Consider the following 17530-nt stretch of genomic DNA (forward strand, 5'->3'; position numbering starts at 1 on the left):
TTACAAAAGTGTTCTCTGTGTTGTTTTGAGTTTGTCCTGTATTATGACATTAATGAGACTTTTTTCCATGATATTTGCCTTGGTATCTGTTGGAAGACAAAGATGTGGGGCGCAAATGCTTTTTCTAACTCTTCATTTTTGATTTAAAGCAGCTGCAGAGCGTTAGAATGAAGTTTATTTCACCTTTGCAGTTCTTTAGTGTGATCTGAGAATTTGTGACCATTTTGTGAGAGTTACAGTTTATTAAATCTACTCCTCAGGGGATCTCTCTGTTAATGATGCCATGACAACCACTGACCCATTAGGCTCATCATCAAGCCTTAATTTTACGTGTGTACATACTTCTGTGTGTGTTTGTCTCCCTCTTGAAGCCTACAGCATTGCCTCAGCAGAACTTCTCCATGCATGTGGCAGTGCCGGTATCCAACCCTAATGCCATGTACCAGCCGGGAGGGACTCTGGGCAGCCAGGCCCTGGCAGCAGCCACAGCCTCTCTCAGTGACAGCGGGTTGCTGTCCCCCCTACAGGGATCTCTGCACAGGAATGTTGGCTCGAGTGGAGGCCCTCAAAGACAAACCAGTACTGGCAACACAGGTCAGTACACAATACCTCTACCGATTTGTGTGAAATAGCATATGTAAGAATGGTTTAGACAGAAAATGGGGTGGGGTTATCTTGGATCCTTCATTCTAATGCTTCTGGATGTTTTTCAAAGTGGCTTGGCATGTTCAGGACCCGTGGTCACGCTGTCGTGTCACACAGAAGCTTGTTTTTGACATGACTACCATTTTCACACTTCTCAAATGAGTCATCACCACAGGTATTGTATGAGTAAGCTGGAAAGATGATGTCAGTAAACACTAGTAGTTGCGGTTTCAAGCAGGTTGGGCCAGTAGCAGAGGGCTCAGGGTTAAAACTCTTCATTCTTCTTCATTCTGCACCAGTTCGCAATTGTTTTTTTAAAATCTGAATATTGGACCGCCGTCATTTAAGATGTGAAGAATTGTTCTAATGAGGCCCAGGTGGCATCTTGGCACTGTGTGCTTTAATTCATGTTGACTCCATGTCTGGAGAGGATCACATTTGTTGTGTTCCTATAGGAGTTGAAAGAGCAGCATGGTTGCAGAAGTGTCATAGTGGTTTGTTGCATTTTCAATCCCAAACTTCCTAAAGATATCAAACACCATATTGAAGACAGCTTGATGTTGTTTTCTTTAGTCATAGATCGAAATCTTCCCAACATAAGGGCACTGATGGAAGAAGATGCCTCCTTTTTCTGTGCTCTTGACAACAGATCTACATGACATTTTCATGTCTGGCATCTCCATCACATGCTCTGCTAGTTTGCAGAAGGATGCAGATGGTTAATCATATCACTCTGTGCATCTCATTAGGTGGCATGCTGGATACCACAGACCTTTCAGTGCCAAGCGGTGTGGGCTCCAGCCCAGCGGGTAAGTCCTCCCGGAGAGATTCATTAGCTCTCTGTTGCTCTGCCCAATAGGCATCCTGCTTAGCACACAAGCTGGATAGTTGCGTATCCATCTGTGATTGGTTCCGGCCTTTTGTCACTACCATTGACTGGTCTTGCCTTTCCTCCACTATATTTCCGCTGCACGTTAAGGAGAAACACGTGTTACTCCTCTTAACAGAGGAAGTGTATGGTGCGCCTGTTAACTGCATGCTTGCAAGGTGGGAAACTGCTGTGCAGCATTCACAGTGTGAGTCGTTTAAACCCAGTCTGGCAGGTAAATAAACACGCCGTTTCCTTCAAACTTGTCACCTCTATCTAACCCTCCCTCCTCCAGTTTCCTTCCGTCTATTGACAGGTGCATCTGTTTTTCCCCCCTTACCCTGGCAGCCCTTATAAGGCTGCAGAGGGCCTGTAAGATGCCGAGACCAGCATAACCCTGTAGGTATTCAGGCCATGACATCCCTCTAAGTCCTCAGTACACAATGACCGGACAGCCTGTCACGACTGCAATGTACTGTGTGAGAGGCGGAGGCAGGTGGAGTTTAACTCTTTCACGCCACCGTATTCCATGTAGTATTTCTGATTCTGATTTCAACATATTGGTGAGACACGGAGCTGTATTCAAAGTGGAGAGGTAACAGTAGACGACCCAAGTGTGTGGATATCTGACATGGTGTGACAGAAGAACGATTTAACTCGTTGATTTGTAGGGTTTTTAGTTTTGGGTTGGGTACCTTGGTCGGGGTAAAGTTTGCGATCCTCTGCCAGGGGGTATCGGCGTTTGGCACAGTGCGAGGACGCTGCAGCTGTTGTTTGTACTGAGCGTGTGGAACAGCAAGAGACTACAGGGAGGAGAAAGCCTCTCATGTCCTCCTGTCAAATGACCATTCCTGACATAGCTCCGATTTTTCACAAGTAGCAGCTATGACCACAGCAGAAGCCTTTCAAAGTGGCCAGATGGAAGGATGCACCATGGGCTTGTGTGATATCTTTGCCGTCGTCCGACTGTTTACACAAAGGTTCAGTGAATTTCCGAACCTCTTTTTTTGAGATAAGCAAAGCAGAAGAGGAACGCAGGCTCTTCCTACTTTCTTCTTACTTAGGGGAGGCCGGCAGTGTTTTAATAGCGACTCGTTGAAGAGTTGTTATTATGTGAAAGACAGCCTGACTTCCAGCGAGCATATGCCTGTGCCATAGTGAATATTACAGGAGAGATCCTCCAGCAAACAAATTTCCAGTTCTTAGCCATCTGTTGTTCCTCCTCTCTCTGTTGTTCAGATAAATGCTCCAAAGATATGAAACCTCTCTTTGAGCCACGTTTTCATACTCGTCAATCTCGTGCAGCGCTCTCGTGTAAGACATGGCTACTCTGAGCTACTCAAACAGTTACATCCCATTACAAGTTCTGTTCCTCGTCTGGTGAGCATTAAGAAGGAATGGAGAGCTTTGAGCGAATGTTCTCTGTTACGCAATGTATCTGCATCCCCTGCCTTAACACACTAGGGCTTTAAATGCAGTTACACACCATGTTTGTAGGTACTGCAAACATTTAAGAACCTCAGCTTGTAGAATAGAGGGAAGTATAGCGGGTTTGAGGTCTGCTCGGTCTAATGGCGAGCTTAGAAATATTTAAAAAAAGAATGTAGTTACACCTTGCATGCCTAGGTTCATTGGCAGCACCGCCAATTAGTCAGACACACACACACTCAGAATGTTAAGAGTGAAGCTATTTACTTGGCTCTCATTTGCTCCCAAAGCGCTCTCTTACACACACTGCCTATTCTTAGTTTTCCGAGCCACAACAATAGAACTGTTGATGGGAATCTATTATTAGTAGAAGTATTAGTTTAGAAGTGCTTAATTTGCATGCACCATTTCCCCTCTCTCATTTATTTGTCTTTTTTTTTTTTGCCTGAACCTGGAGCACGTATTTGGCACGATAAGTCACAGCTCACCCTTCAAAACGAAAGCCTGCACTGCGCAGGAGGTAAGCGGTCGTTTAGATTTCATTCACAGCAGCTAAGTTTATGGGGACGGTGATTCTCTTTGGAGATCTGTGATAGGAATCAGGGTAGATGTTGGAAAGAGTCACTGGAATGTGGGATTGGTGGAGTGTTATCGGGAATGTTCAGGTGTAAAAAAATTTAATAAAAACACACAGAATATTGTAAATAATATAGATTTGTAGCATAGGTCACATGTATGTTTATTCAGATGTGTAATTAGACATTATTGCGTTCTTATTTCTCAACGGCAGCTTTATGTTTTGCAGTAAATCCCTATTCCAGTCTTATATTACAGCACTGTGACTGCAATAAGAAAGCCCTGTGTGCTGGACTTGCCACTAATAGCTGTCACCTTCTTCACCTTCCATATTGCTCACCGCTCAGCCCATTCCCACACACCAAATTGTATTTGCACAAACATCTCGTCCACGCCGAAGCGACGTCGTCTCTGCTTTTAATCAGAGTTTCTATTTTCGGGGGGGCCGCGGCCATTACGTCCAAACACAGCTTTCACGTGGCGGCCAAGTCTCAGTTCTGATCAAAGCCGGAGCTGATGGCAATAGCAGCTTGTATATACTGTTGATTCAGCTGTGTGATACTATTGTAGGCTTCATAACTGTTTATTTGACCACGTATTGTTGGGGTCCTTATCTATGGTCAGAGGGTCTATTGTTCCATTATGTTCCTACGTAAGAGCTTACTAGTTCTGCACACTCTTTGTGTTTCACTGGGATAAAGTGAACACAATAGAGAAGTCAGCAACTTGTTGAAGTGTTACTGATCTGTTGATGCAGTGCGAGATACCATTCATTCTTTCTTCCCCTCCCTTTCAGGATTTCAACATATAGTGGACCTCGTCTTTTAGTGTATATATTGTATAGTAGACGTAGAATGTTCTTGTAAGGTGCTCATGACTTAAGCACAACCTCGATTGTAGAATTGTGTAGAATCGAACTTCACCCCATAGAGAAAGTTGACAAAAACTGGACATATTTTATATTTCTGGACATTTTATGTAACATTAAAGGCAAATATCAAATAAAAATGTTGTATGATTTAAATTCAAATAGAAAAACAACGGCAAAACATTGAGTTTATTGGGTTTGTCAGAAACAAAGGAATGGATAATAACATTCTCTCGGCACAAACATATACTGCATTATACATCACACAATGAGGCTGTATAGAGAGACAACGGAAACCTTGTAAAAGTCTATAACACTCATAAATTACGGGGTGAAAAGAACTTAGCTGAGGTGGAGGGAATAATTTACCATTTTGAATACGTAATAATGAATCTAATCCCAACGATGAAAGTGAGGCGGAAAACGTTTCTACAACAAAGTGATGGTGACTCATTATTGACTTATTACAGAAAATGAGGAAATAACTAAGCCGTGCACATAATAAAGTGTGGTGTGAATGTTAAAGGGAGACGAGTTTAATCTATCTTAGTCTGCCAGTTTGCTATTGTTTGTGTGCTCAGTGTACAAAAATGTGCCTAAAAGGAACATCTAGAGGTCTTTTATTGTTTTTACTCCGCTGTAATTGCTTCAGCTATTTCTTTAAAGCAGTCACAGTACATTTGTCAGTGAACTGCTTCTCATCCCGAGATGCAAAGAATTGACTTTGGATGTAATCATTCACAATAAAAATGAAAGGCTCATCAATTTTGAAATGGACATTTTATTTTTGTAAATGTGCAGGATAATTATCCAAGTCTATTAAAACTTCCCAGAGGGTTGGAAGCACTTAACGTTGCGTGCTGCAGCAAGCTGGAAAAGAGCGCTGTGCAAGAGGTTCGCCTGATGATTGGGAGTGTTGTCAGTCACAGTCCATGGTTTGATGATGTGTTTCTGTTGATGTGCACCTCTGCAGGGAACGGCTTCGTTAACCCCAGGGGCTCCCCGGGCCTCCTCAGCACAACCAGTGGCAATGGCCTGGGTAAAGTCATGCCCAACAAGTCTCCACCGCCCCCCGGAGGGAACATGGCGATGGGAGGCCGCAAGCCTGACCTGAGGGTTGTGATCCCGCCGTCAAGCAAAGGAATGATGCCCCCGCTGGTGAGGAACGAGCACAACAAAGCAACAGAAGCGTCACATACTGAAATACTCAATGTTTTGCCCATACACGTCTTTGTAATTACATGGATGCATGCTGTGCTAGTTACCATCTCCTATGTAAGGATGTACGTTTTACATACGTTTTGATCAAGTTGGAATCATTACCCATCAGTGGTGACGTCCCTTCTTGTTGTCCTGCATTCTTTGATCACAGCCATTGACATACCTGCAGCCCAAGTGCCTCAACTCTCTCTCAGTTATTCATATTGAAGTCAAAAAGCTTTCTGGAAGTAGAATAGCTGAGGTGCAGAGCTCTCTGTCCACAATGAACACCGCAAGCTACTCCAGACCCTCCTGCTCATAATTCATAATTCAGAAACCTCAACCATGGGAGTAGTGTGTGTTATTGGTATTGGGTAAATAAACCTTTGGTTGCTGTGGGTGCTCCTCCTTTGCGTAGCCTCCACTCGCCTGGAGCAGTGTTTGTGTTACCATCTTGGTATGTCGAATCGGTAGAGGAGGCCCGGTTTTGTTGAAGGAGGCAGAGAGGTCTTAAACTGGATGAGGAGACAGGAAGAAGATTCTGTGCCGTCTCGAGCGAGCGTTTCAGTCTGGTAGAGGCTGTGCAGGGTGCGAGCTGTGGCAGGTCTGCAGACAGCCTGTCATTAGGCCATAATGGTATTAAATTAATCACATCTCAGTGTGACAGAGTGTAGATGAAGACTTAATCAGGGGCCCAGGGTGTGAGCCAGATAATATCTTGTCGCCCTTGTCGTGTCTTCCTGCCGCTATTGATTGAGTGTGGGTATTAAGACAGCCCTGGCCTGGGCACAATATGTCCCACAGCACCAAATGGAAGATCGGCTTCGGCTTTCTATTTCAGCACAGCGAGGCTGTGAGTGTGGGGTTGTAAAGTACAAAACACTGCACAGTCATGGTTGATAGTTAATAAAATGAATTTTGCTATTTATGTCAACAACAGGTTTGGAATCAGGAGAGGAGATCTGTATGAAATAGATTTAGGTTTAGGAAGGAGAGCTCAATCTTCACCCTGTTTATTCTCAAAGACCCACATTTACCTGCTGCGTCAAGATTTGGAACTTTACACCCTGTGAGAATACAGTGTGTTTGCTTTTAGCAGCAGTTTGTGGCCACATATCTGAATGTTAACAAAAAAGACAATGTTAATCTGCCGCTCTGGGCAAACGGATCTGTGTGAGTGTTGCAACAGCCTGTAGACACAGCGAGAAGGAATTTATGGTGGCTGCAGAAGTCATCCGAACTCTCTGTATTGAATAATGTAGCTGGTGCTATTTCCAAGAGCGATCACGGCCCCTCTATTTCATTTCTGTAATCCTGCCTCTCTTTTTTCTTCCGTTGAGGGCAGTCAGAGGAGGAGGAAATGGATTTGGTGAGTTTTTTGACAAATGCCCGGGCAAATGGCTGAAATGTGAACATGCTTCCAGTAATCACACATTTTAGACTAAAGCCGTTGTTAAAACACAGAGATTGGCTCTCAGAACTGTCAGCAATAATACAGTGGAAAAAAAATGTTTTGTCACTGCATGTTTTGGGTTTGGCCTGTGAAAATTGCCTCAGCCTGCTAAATTGGCTCCTCCATTCTCAACACGTCTGTGTTAGTCATACCACCGTACGTGTGTGTGTGTGTGTTAGAGAGGGAGAGGGGGCAGGCGGGGAGAGCGAGAACGAGAGAGAGAGAGGGAGAATACAAATGTGTGCTGTACATACTGTATATACTTTTTTATTAGATTTATTTTGCATTCCAAAATGTTAGGAGTCAAGACAGAGCCAAACAAAAAAGAAAAGAGAGAAAGAAAGAAAGAAAGCAAAGATTACATCATCTGGAATGATATCATACTGGGAGATACTTTGGTGAAGTCATCTGGCTGGGAAAGTGTTGGAACAATGCAAGGAAGCCATCAGCTACATCATGAACACACTGCTGCTTCAACTGTAACCACGAGCTGCTGCACATATGTTCCCTCCATTATACGTGGAGGATTTGTCGTATTGTTCTAACCCACATCTGCAAATGACGAGTGTGTTGTTAACACTGTGTGCGTTTGTAGCTCGCGTCTCTCTTGCTCGTCGCATGAACTCTGGTTGCGGTGTTGGTGTGTGTGTGTGGACTGCATGTCAGTCACTGCACTTATAAGCACTGGAGGTTTTATTCCAATTGACCATGTTGATGTGATATAAAGGATCAATGGCTGCATTTATACTTTTCAACATTATTATTCCACCATACCGTATGTTTCTATGGTCACTGCACAGTGAAGGCCACTGCATGATCCCTGTATTTCAGTTTCATCCTTGTGCATATAGTTATATTGTTTGTCTGATCCACACTCTATGCTGCCCCCACTTGATAGGGAAATTAAAGAGTTATACACTCTTTATATGTATGAAGCAACCACGTATGTGTGTCTCATTTTCTGAACAGTGAACCTTCCTGGAACAGTGTGTTTCTAAACAGACTTTTTAATTTGCAATCTCTGAAAATCCCTGAAACAATCTACAGCACTCTCCAGCATGTGATAATAAAACCTTTATTCCTGTCCTTTATTTGACATCTTTGTCAAAGCAGAATTGTATGTAGCCAATAATGTAACAACACAGAGCAAAATCTGGGCTGTCGTGAAACTTTAGCACCACCTGGTGGCGACAGCAATCGCAGCACAGTACATTTCCCTGTCTCCCTTCATTACCTTAACCTGATAAACTAAAGCAGCTGGGGTCGAGAGTTGACACACACCAGGTTCCTACTGGCTAAACACAGCTGATTTAACTCATCGGGAGCGTTTTAAGTCTGTGTAGGCGTGATCTTTCATAAGGGAAGACCGGAATGTTTCCTCATATTATAACGTGATACTCTATTCTGCTTAAGTGCTATATGTTGTGTGTGTGTGTTTGCAGAACACCCAGAGGATAAGCAGCTCCCAAGCACTGGCCACTCCAGTTGTGTCTGTCACCACCCCCAGCTTACCCCCCCAGGGCCTCGTCTACTCAGGCATGCCCACCTCCTACAACCCTGCTGGTGAGTGTGGCCTCACTTTCCCTGGTGGACAGAAAGCAGCCATCTCTGTTTGTGCTTGGTGCCGTTGGCTCCTGCTCTTTTCTCCTCAGCGAGCGGTGTTGCAACAGAGATGTGAGTGGGTTCTCACTTTGTGTGGCTGCTTTTGTTTTTACAGATTACGCCCTGAGCAGTGCAGAGATCTCTTCCCTACAGGGCTTCAGCTCTCCTGGGCTCTCACTGGGCTCCATGTCGGCATGGCAACAGCATCAACTGGGCCAGGCAGCTCTTAATTCTTTGGTGTGAGTAACACACTTACAAACAAAGGCACACTCTCCAGACGCCCTCGCATAACAGCAACACCCACTGTTTTCTGTGATATCATGCTGAATCACAAATCATCCTCCTGGCTGTTCACGTTGTTGCATCTCACATTTCTTCTCTCATCATTACCTCATTGTCTCTGTCCGTCTCGATTTTGATCTAACACACGTTGTTCTGCTTTTGTTCTACGCAGTGGTGGAGGTCACCTACCTCAGGGCTCAAACCTCTCCATCAACACCAGCCAGAGCATAAACATCAAGTCGGAGCCCATTTCCCCGCCACGGGAGCGCGTCACGCCCTCTGGCTTCCCCCCTCAGCAGCCACAGCAAGTGTCCAGTCGGCAGGACCAGGGACGTTCGCCCGTCGACAGCCTCAGCTCCTCCTGTAGCTCTTACGACGGCAGCGACCGTGAGGACCACCGGCCGGACTTCCACTCCCCGCTGGGGCTGGGAAGACCCCCCGCCGGCTCTGAGGAAAGGGAGAGTCCCTCGATGAAACGCATGCGCATGGACACATGGGTGACATAAAGAGCCCCCATCCAGCCTCCAGTCACCAGCCAGTCAGGGAGAGGGAGGGGTTAGACGTGGAGATGAGAAAAAGAGGAAGGGTCCTTAGAGCTATCATTACGATACTATTATTCAACTCCATTTCAATGTGTGAAACTGAGTGACAGTGTAGTAAGACATGTCAGGACATATCTAAAGCCAACTCTCAAACCGACAGAGTAATATAAATCAAATCTCAGTTAGCTGGACTGAAGTATATGCACAAGCAGGTGGAATCAGGTACTTGGTACAAATCAGATGAAGTTTGCAAAAGAGTGATGTTCACCGAAAACAATAAGCGGTAGATCATTGTAGTCACTGGTCTTGTCAGACACTTACATGTAGTTGCTGTTTTGCTGTTGTGCTTGCAAAGTTACAAACAATCAGAGTAAGTTGCGTTGCTTTCAGGCGGAGGACCCGTCCATACGACGTTCACTAAAAGAATGCTGTAACCATCCAATACCTTTATCTCAAGTGGCCTCTTCTAATTCATTAGTTCAGCCAATCAGGAGACGCAGAAAATGTGTAGGGGGAGGGGGGGAATTATTATTATCGGGGGAATTGTGATCCTAAAATATGACAGTTGAAACCACCTTAGTGAATAAGTCATACAATGCTGTCGGAGGTTAAGCAAAAGAATTTATCGCAATAATGACATAATATTCATTTTATAATTTAAAAGAAGAATATATCATGTGCAAATAAGATAATGAGAATTTGTCCAGTTGAACTGGTGAGAGAATCAACATGTTGGCGTTTGTTGCAACAGTTCATCAGTAATATAGCCAAGCCAAAGCTGTTCTTTCGTGTTGTTTTGTACAGTCGCTATGGTTTTCTAACAGTTCACTCAAACGCACCATTTCCATCATAGTTTTATTTTTATTGTGCTTTATTACAGTGTAAAGTCATGTAAAACCAGATCTTGAGTCAATATCTAAAGCCATGAACATTTGCTGTTTTTGTTTGTTTAATTGAAAAATTTGAGCCAAACCTTCTTTTATTTCCTTTCTTTTCTTTTGTAAATAGCAACTTTAATATATATCACCGGGGTGAGAATATGTACTGAAAGTATTGTATGATCACCATTTTCAAGAAAAGTATATTTTTGTGGATTACAGCCAAGTTTACAAGAGTAGACCCATAAAAAGTACGTAGATGATTCACTGGTCAATATTTGCTTTTACTGTAACCTTCTAAATTGAATTTTCAGCGTAGTCTCCCATGTTTTAGTTCCAGGTGTTGTTTTCTCTTTATCAGTGGTTACTGTCACATTGTAATGACAATGCTGTGAGGTTGAAGTTCCACTATTTCATATTTGTGAAGGATTATCACAAGGCTAAGGGAAATAGGCTCTTTTCCCTCCTATTGTGTTAACTTGTGTTAGTTGTATGCCAGCAGCTGCTGAATACACTGCCAACACGCAAACCCAAGGTCCCAGGCCTACGCTGAAGAATAATCCATTGTTGTTGAGTGTAGCTCAACTGAAAGACACGCCATCTCTCCAGCCACTTCCACTGTCCTCTTATTGGTTTGTGGGATTTCGGAGAAAGACGTAAACGTGGGGGAGAGAAGGCCGCTGACTTTCTGACAAAACTGATTAGAATTTCGCCCACGTGTTGTAAATATCACAGTACACTTGAAATGTCGGTCATAGTTATGTACAAAAGTTGTGTTTCCTTAATTGGCTCTCAGATTTGTATCTTATATCCACACCCTGTTACTAGTAAAGAGTGCTGTAGGAAACCTAGGAGCCAGAAAGTGGAAACCTGAAGGCACCGCAGGTGTTGAGACACTTGGGTATCTGATCAGGGGAAGGGGGGGAAAGGGGCTCTGACTTATATTCTTCACCATCGTCACAGAAGCAAAATAATTCAGCAGCTCTTGTGTCATTGACTTCAATCTCACTGCTGGATTGCACACATTTGTATGAGAAGTTTGCTGTACAGGTTGAGTATCACTCTGCATTCACTGTGGCATATTTTGGTGCGTCTGTGAGGTTTATGACCCATTTATTTTCAACTCCATGGTAGTTGCCAGTATGCATACCTGTAATGATCTATGCAGTTTTAAAAACCCAATATATCCCCACAAATCTCATTAGATCACAGCGTATGATGTCGTTTACTGATAAAGATTCAGTCCATAAAGCATTAAGGAAAGTGATATGTTTGAGCATCTGAGGGTTGACTGCCTCCCACCCTGAAGTGCCACAACCAGATGTTGCTGGTAAATACGTGTAAATTACATTAAGCAAATTTATTTGGATACATTTGGGCAATCTCCTCATGTTCATATACATTGGTAGACACGCTGTATGTACATTTACAGCAATCCATAAGGAAATACCAGTCAAATACAGCAGGTGGAAATAGCAATAATACATGACTTCAAAGAGAAAAAAAAAACAAGAAGCATCACCTTGTAGTTGAGCACACTTTAGCACTTGATAGTGTATCAGGGAATTTTTGTAGTTTATCTATTTATATGCACAGTTAGGAAATGCCTTATCCCAAAGAAACCACAGACACCACTTCACTTCTTGCTCTCAGTTTTACACAACAAAAAAAAAGACAATGCAGATCACTATACAATGTGACCACACCTGCCTCTCCTCCTCAGATGAGACCCACGAGAAAATGCATACTGAATGCAATGTGATACACTTGCTCTTTTGGTCTATGTCCAAATTGTGCACAACTAAATGAATGTGAAAGGACGGGGTAATCACAAACCTTTGTAGAGGATGTTGTTCACGTTGCTGTGGAAGAGTACACTGCTTTGCTTCATGGCTTTTATAAACAGAACTATGTGTTTGGTAAGTGTTTGTAGTTGATAGTTCACATAACTAAAGAAGCTGTTTTCAGTTTGATTGCTCAGACCGTTTGGCGGCACAAGCTGGACTTTGTTGCCAATAATTGAAATTATTTGTTTCAAACTCAAAAGAGATTTTAAGTTAATCTACATTTTATTTCCCTTGAACGTGTTGTTTTATTGTCATCATACAATAAATATTCAAGTGAACTTTTTATTAAACAATTAAGATATTACGCTAGATATTGTTGTACAAAATTTGTATTCTTCACAAAAGTACAAATATTGGCTTTTAATGTGTAATTTAGGTTATCTCTCTTATACTGTATAAAATGAAGTAAACAAATCTTACATAGACCTTGTCTTCGTGTGAAGTCCCAAATAGTAGAAACTGTCAACTTTATTAAACACCTCAGTGTATGCGCAATCAGAATTCAATGTCTACTCATCTTTGAATTTTGCCCCGGCACTGCATTTTATTGAACACATACATCAAGTGGTATGCTGAGTCTGCTGCCTTTACCAAACACGCTGTGACAACAAAAAAGCAGTATGCAGTCTTCAAATTATAAATAAAGTCTTATTTATAATTTGCTGTGTTAAGAGTTCTTAGCCCTCACTGACAATGATTTAAATTATTCTATTCTGTCTGGGCTTTTATGAGTGCATTACTATACTATATTCTAAATAAAAAATATCAAAATATTCCTGTGTTTATTAAGGAATGAATAGAACATGGATGAGATGTTCAAACACACACAGTGTCCAGTACATTAGGAACCACATGACGTTCAGCTTTAGATTTCTTGTACTGATGCACTTCCACCCTTTCACCAGCTGGTGGCCCTGTAACACAATGAATCACAAGCCGGTTTCAGCGCTGAAGCGTAGGAACCGAAGACAGCAGCGAACAGGTAACTTATATTAGCCCGCGTAAAGGTCTATAAAATACATAGACTGTTGTTTTTAGCAGATAATCTAACTTTTGTCATTTTTATTTACAAAGCAACTGTTTTAAAGTCGTAACGTTCTCGTGTTGTGAGTTATTAACATGAGTATCTGTCATCAGCCGCTTTGCCAGCAGGTGTGTAAACGATCCTCATGGCGAGTATATTACAACGGGAAGGATGCATAACACTGAGAAACAACTACTTATACTCCCTATCTGAAGGCTATGGCTCACGATTGTAGAAAACAGACTACATGTCATACAATCTCGATACTAAACCCAACAGAAGTTTAGGCACTATGTTTGACTACCAAGGCACGTGCGTTTACTTGTAATACTGTCTGTCATTGTGTACATTTCAATGGTTTGGCTCGTAGAACATAAACGCTGCCTGCCACTGTGGGGATACAGGACAAACAGAGGTTTTAGGTCAGTAATGTAACTGACAGCTTCAGTCTTCCGCGGCTGTGTTCGCTTTTAAGGTTTACATGTGTATCGCTCAGCCTCTCAGTCTCTTCGTCTCTCCGTCCCCGAGTGCGTTTTCCTGGCTCCTACTCCACCAGCCCAGCTGTGCCGAAGCCTGGAGGAGGGCCACTGTGCATGTGTAGAGTAACCAAGCAGGATTGTTGGCCTGTTTGAGTTGTGTGATGAGGGCGACAGGCCACCTGCCATAGGGGCTCGCCCTGATCCCCAGTCCTGCCTTTCAACTGGGAGCCAAGTTGGGGTTCTTTCATGTGGGCCTGATCTCCTTAAGACCCCGGCAAATATTGAACAAGGCTCAGTCCAGACTCAGACACATCTGTTGTCATACTGGCTTCACTGTTCAACACACACACACACACACACACACACACACACACACACACACACACACACACACACACAGAGTGAGAGAGAGAGAGAGAGAGTGTGAACACCAGTGAGCCTGTCGCATTAGTTCCTATGTGTGGACAGAAAGCTATAGTTTATACTTTGCAAACACAAATGCTCTCTTTCTGCGAGCTGAGGCTAAACAATGTTCCACTGTAAACAAATATGGAATATGGTCTGAAGAGAAAGCCAGTGACTGGCAGAGCCATGCTGAAGATCAGGGACGAGATAAGATTAACAGATAGCCAGCATTTCGTAGGCATCAGTCATTTAGCAGAATCCATCAGTAGTATTTTGGGAGTGTTTTGGGCAGATAAGAGGGACAGTTGTATTGTAGAATTAGTCTAGATTATGGTATTAAGTTTCTCAAAATATTTGGACCTACAACAGAACTTGTTTGTAATGCATGCAAGTCTTTAAACAGACAAATGGCCTCATAAATGCAAATATTCAAATAAACAGACAGACAGACAAAACAGGCTTTTCAACCTATTGTTAGTGCAGTTCCATCCTCGCCTTGTTGGTTGTGCATTCATTCTGATGCTGTTTCGTTTTTATGTCAGTAATATTTGCGTACAAGTTATAATATCCCCCCCTTACTTGTCTATCTTGAAGCACAAATGAGTCACGTGTGGACACAAACATTGTGGGCGTTTTGACTTTAGCAGAGATTACATAGGAAATAGTTGTGACATTAGCGTTCAATGTCCCAGGCTCACTCATTGAAACTCAGCCTGTGAGACTGGTACGGCCAGTTTCACCCAGTTCAGGACGACTCGGTGCTTCTACCACTCGCTGGCTAGTAGTTGACTTCGATGAGAACCAGGATGTTGTTTGTTGTGTTTGTTACACTTCCTCATTTTCACCATACTTAGATCGTTTCACTTGATACCTTAGGACTTTGCTGTTGCTCTTCCTAGAAACTGATCAGTGTCAGGATATTGGGCAGAGGTGGAACAGGTACAGTTGGAGATTTTCTTTATTTTAAGTTAGACCGTAATGTTCCAGATCATTTATGTAAAGTAAAGTGTTGTTGATTAATGAGATCAGGCACTAGGCTTTAGTCCTAATGTACATTTTGTTACAATGACGCAGCTTTCCCACCTGCTCCCGCTTTCATAAACAATTAATTTGATAGTTGTAATAATTGGTAGGTGTGAAACTACTTAGGTTACAAATAACTAATTATGTTAGATGACAGAAACACTTATCGAACTTACGTACTTATCGCTTCTCACCAACTCCTGATAGAAAATGCTACGTGGTGATACTTGGCCACTGACTTTGTTTTTGTTGCCGCATTCTAGACATATTTGGCGTTCCCTTCAGGTCCCTGGCTTTCTATCAGGCCCTATGGAACACAAAGATAGAAGTCAAGAACACCACAATAATAGGTTTTCCGAATGGATCTCTGTTATGTTTAAATGACAGTAAAATTCATTTTCTTTGCTTAATATTTCTCCTTACAACTCCCTGCATGTACAGCATGCTTCACATTGAACATACAGACGTTTCCCAGCATAAAATGTCATATGAAAACACATTCTGAGGCAATGGGGAACATAGTTGTGTCACTACACTGTCTAACTTCATGTAGAGTAGCATTTTATGGGATTTTTGTTGTGTTTAAGGGCGCAATCTAACGCCTAGAGACCTGGTAAGTGAACGCCAAATACCTCCAGAATGAGCCAACTTGTAAACAAAAAGTGATCTAGTTTGCAAGTAAATTATCTATCTATCTAAATTTTGTGAAATTGCCAGGATAGCAAACAAGCCAAATAAGTCAATTGCACACCACCTGCCCACCAACACACAACTGAGAAACAAAGTAAGTAACCAAGCCAAAGAGACATTTTGCTTCTACAGAAGCAGATAAAAACAGCTACAAGAACAGTAAACATCTTACTCTCTAACCTACCTTCATCGGGCCAGAAGCCTGACAGCAGGAGGTTAGTGATGTTACTGTGTCTATCAGAGAGGAGGAAGGAGGTAATTGTTTCCACATTAGCCATATCAGATTGATTAGCCTTCAGTGCACAGGGCTGTTATGCTTATCCACTTTCACCCCCCTTGTGGCATAAAAGCTTACAGTGTTTGTTTTTGTATTGTACTCTTTCTATAACTTTTGGCAAGTGGCCAGCATTTTTAGTTGCATTTCTGTGGTACAGATCTTCATGAGACACACTCTGGCCTTCGCCTCATCTTGGAATATTAATCAAAAAGGTCTTTCATTTCACTTTCTTTTACCTGAAAGGTGTAACCACCGTCAACATGGATTTCAAGAAGAAGAACTTCTTGGAGAACCTGCGTTTGAAAACAAAGTTGCCCAACCTGAAGGTGCTAGGCAAGAAGAAGCAGGGAAAGAAGCTAGCCTACCGCCGCAGCATTTCAGTGCCAGACCTCAGGATTGACCAGAGCGAAGCACCTAACCCATTGCGAGCCGGCCGGCCGGTCTCAGATGCCGTCTTCCTAGGCACCTCCCATGGTCAGAGTGATACTGACTCATTTGCAGAAAGCTTAGACACAGACAGCCAGACTGATTCAGCGCCATCAACTTGCCGCAGAGCCTCCACAGATAACACTGCTGAAACCTTCCTTTCCATTCCACCTGGAAAGACAGAAACCATATATGAAGAAATAGAAGATGTGAGGGATTCAGGTTCAGAGAGCAATTTGGCTTTAGAAATGTATGCAAAAGTCAATAAAAGAGCCAATATTCCCAGAGGGAGCGTGCCTATCCTTTTGAACAACCCTGTTCCTGCACCAAGAACTGTTGTCACCAACACACAACTGTATGTAAGACCAAAATCAGCAGCAGACAGAGAGATCGTCTCTACAGAAACAGTTTGCAACCCTAGAGAAGCAAAAAGACCCCGTCCAAGCTCGCTTATTGAAGTGCTGGCCAGAGCAAGCTCGTTCGGAGAGCAGGGTATCATCCACTCAGAAAATAAGAGCGTCCTCACTGATCAGAGCCGGCCATGTTCTGAGAAAGGCACTCCTCCAGCGCTCAGAGCAAATGCCCGTGCAGCTAGGTGGTCTCTGGTTAGCGGCAGTCTGGGCGCTCCAGGAGATAGTGCAGATGGTATTTCTCTGGACTCTGGCAGTCCCAGTGAGGAGCAAGTCAACATGCCCTGGACTACAGACTCAGAGGAGCTGGAACGAGAATCCTGTCCCTTGATGGATGAGATCTTCTCCATGGATGAGGCTCAGCTGGAGCAGCTCCAGCTTAACGAGGCTCAGGAAGAAACATTTGAGGTCAGTTTTGATGTGTCTGTTTTAAACTGCTTGTACAGTTGGATCTTATCTGTCTACACGGAGACTTATTTAATTAAATATATAGTGAGACAAACCAAGCAATTCAAGTTGTCACCTTTTGCTCTGGGAACTCTTTTTTTTGGTTTATTTAAACATTCAATGATCAAAAACAAGAATAACTTATAATTTAATAAATTTT

General features: G+C 42.9%; 2 protein-coding genes and 1 long non-coding RNA gene across 13 annotated transcripts in view; 2 read left to right on the forward strand and 1 right to left on the reverse strand.

The window, feature by feature from the left end:
* Window positions 1–12374, forward strand: part of mef2aa (myocyte enhancer factor 2aa) — a 49000-nt gene extending 36626 nt beyond the window's left edge. For 4 of the 11 annotated variants that reach the window (XM_076142336.1, XM_076142341.1, XM_076142340.1 and 1 more), the window contains 7 exons: window positions 372–594; window positions 1395–1454; window positions 5359–5543; window positions 6931–6954; window positions 8481–8601; window positions 8756–8879; window positions 9095–12374. In XM_076142336.1, the coding sequence (XP_075998451.1) occupies window positions 372–594; window positions 1395–1454; window positions 5359–5543; window positions 6931–6954; window positions 8481–8601; window positions 8756–8879; window positions 9095–9428 (1071 nt within the window). In that variant the 3' untranslated portion in view covers window positions 9429–12374. The remainder of the gene's footprint in view (window positions 1–371; window positions 595–1394; window positions 1455–5358; window positions 5544–6930; window positions 6955–8480; window positions 8602–8755; window positions 8880–9094) is intronic. The other 7 variants (XM_076142338.1, XM_076142343.1, XM_076142342.1 and 4 more) reach the window with 3 other exon arrangements.
* Window positions 12375–12670: 296 nt separating this feature from the next.
* LOC142992061 (uncharacterized) lies at window positions 12671–16276 on the reverse strand. The gene is made up of 3 exons (XR_012961014.1): window positions 15995–16276; window positions 15301–15427; window positions 12671–14025 (listed from the first exon to the last, which is right to left on the reverse strand). It is a non-coding gene; the product is annotated as an uncharacterized LOC142992061 (long non-coding RNA).
* mctp2a (multiple C2 domains, transmembrane 2a) overlaps window positions 14824–17530 on the forward strand; it is a 31945-nt gene continuing 29238 nt past the window's right edge. Inside the window, exons 1-2 of the mRNA XM_076142335.1 lie at window positions 14824–15036; window positions 16331–17331. Coding sequence (XP_075998450.1) covers window positions 16348–17331 — 984 coding nt within the window. The 5' untranslated portion in view covers window positions 14824–15036; window positions 16331–16347. The remainder of the gene's footprint in view (window positions 15037–16330; window positions 17332–17530) is intronic.

The sequence above is a fragment of the Genypterus blacodes genome, unplaced genomic scaffold, assembly GCF_046128005.1.
Source record: "Genypterus blacodes isolate CSIRO-AG114 ecotype Tasmania unplaced genomic scaffold, CSIRO-AGI_Gbla_v1 ptg000021l_1, whole genome shotgun sequence".
NCBI lineage: Eukaryota > Metazoa > Chordata > Actinopteri > Ophidiiformes > Ophidiidae > Genypterus > Genypterus blacodes.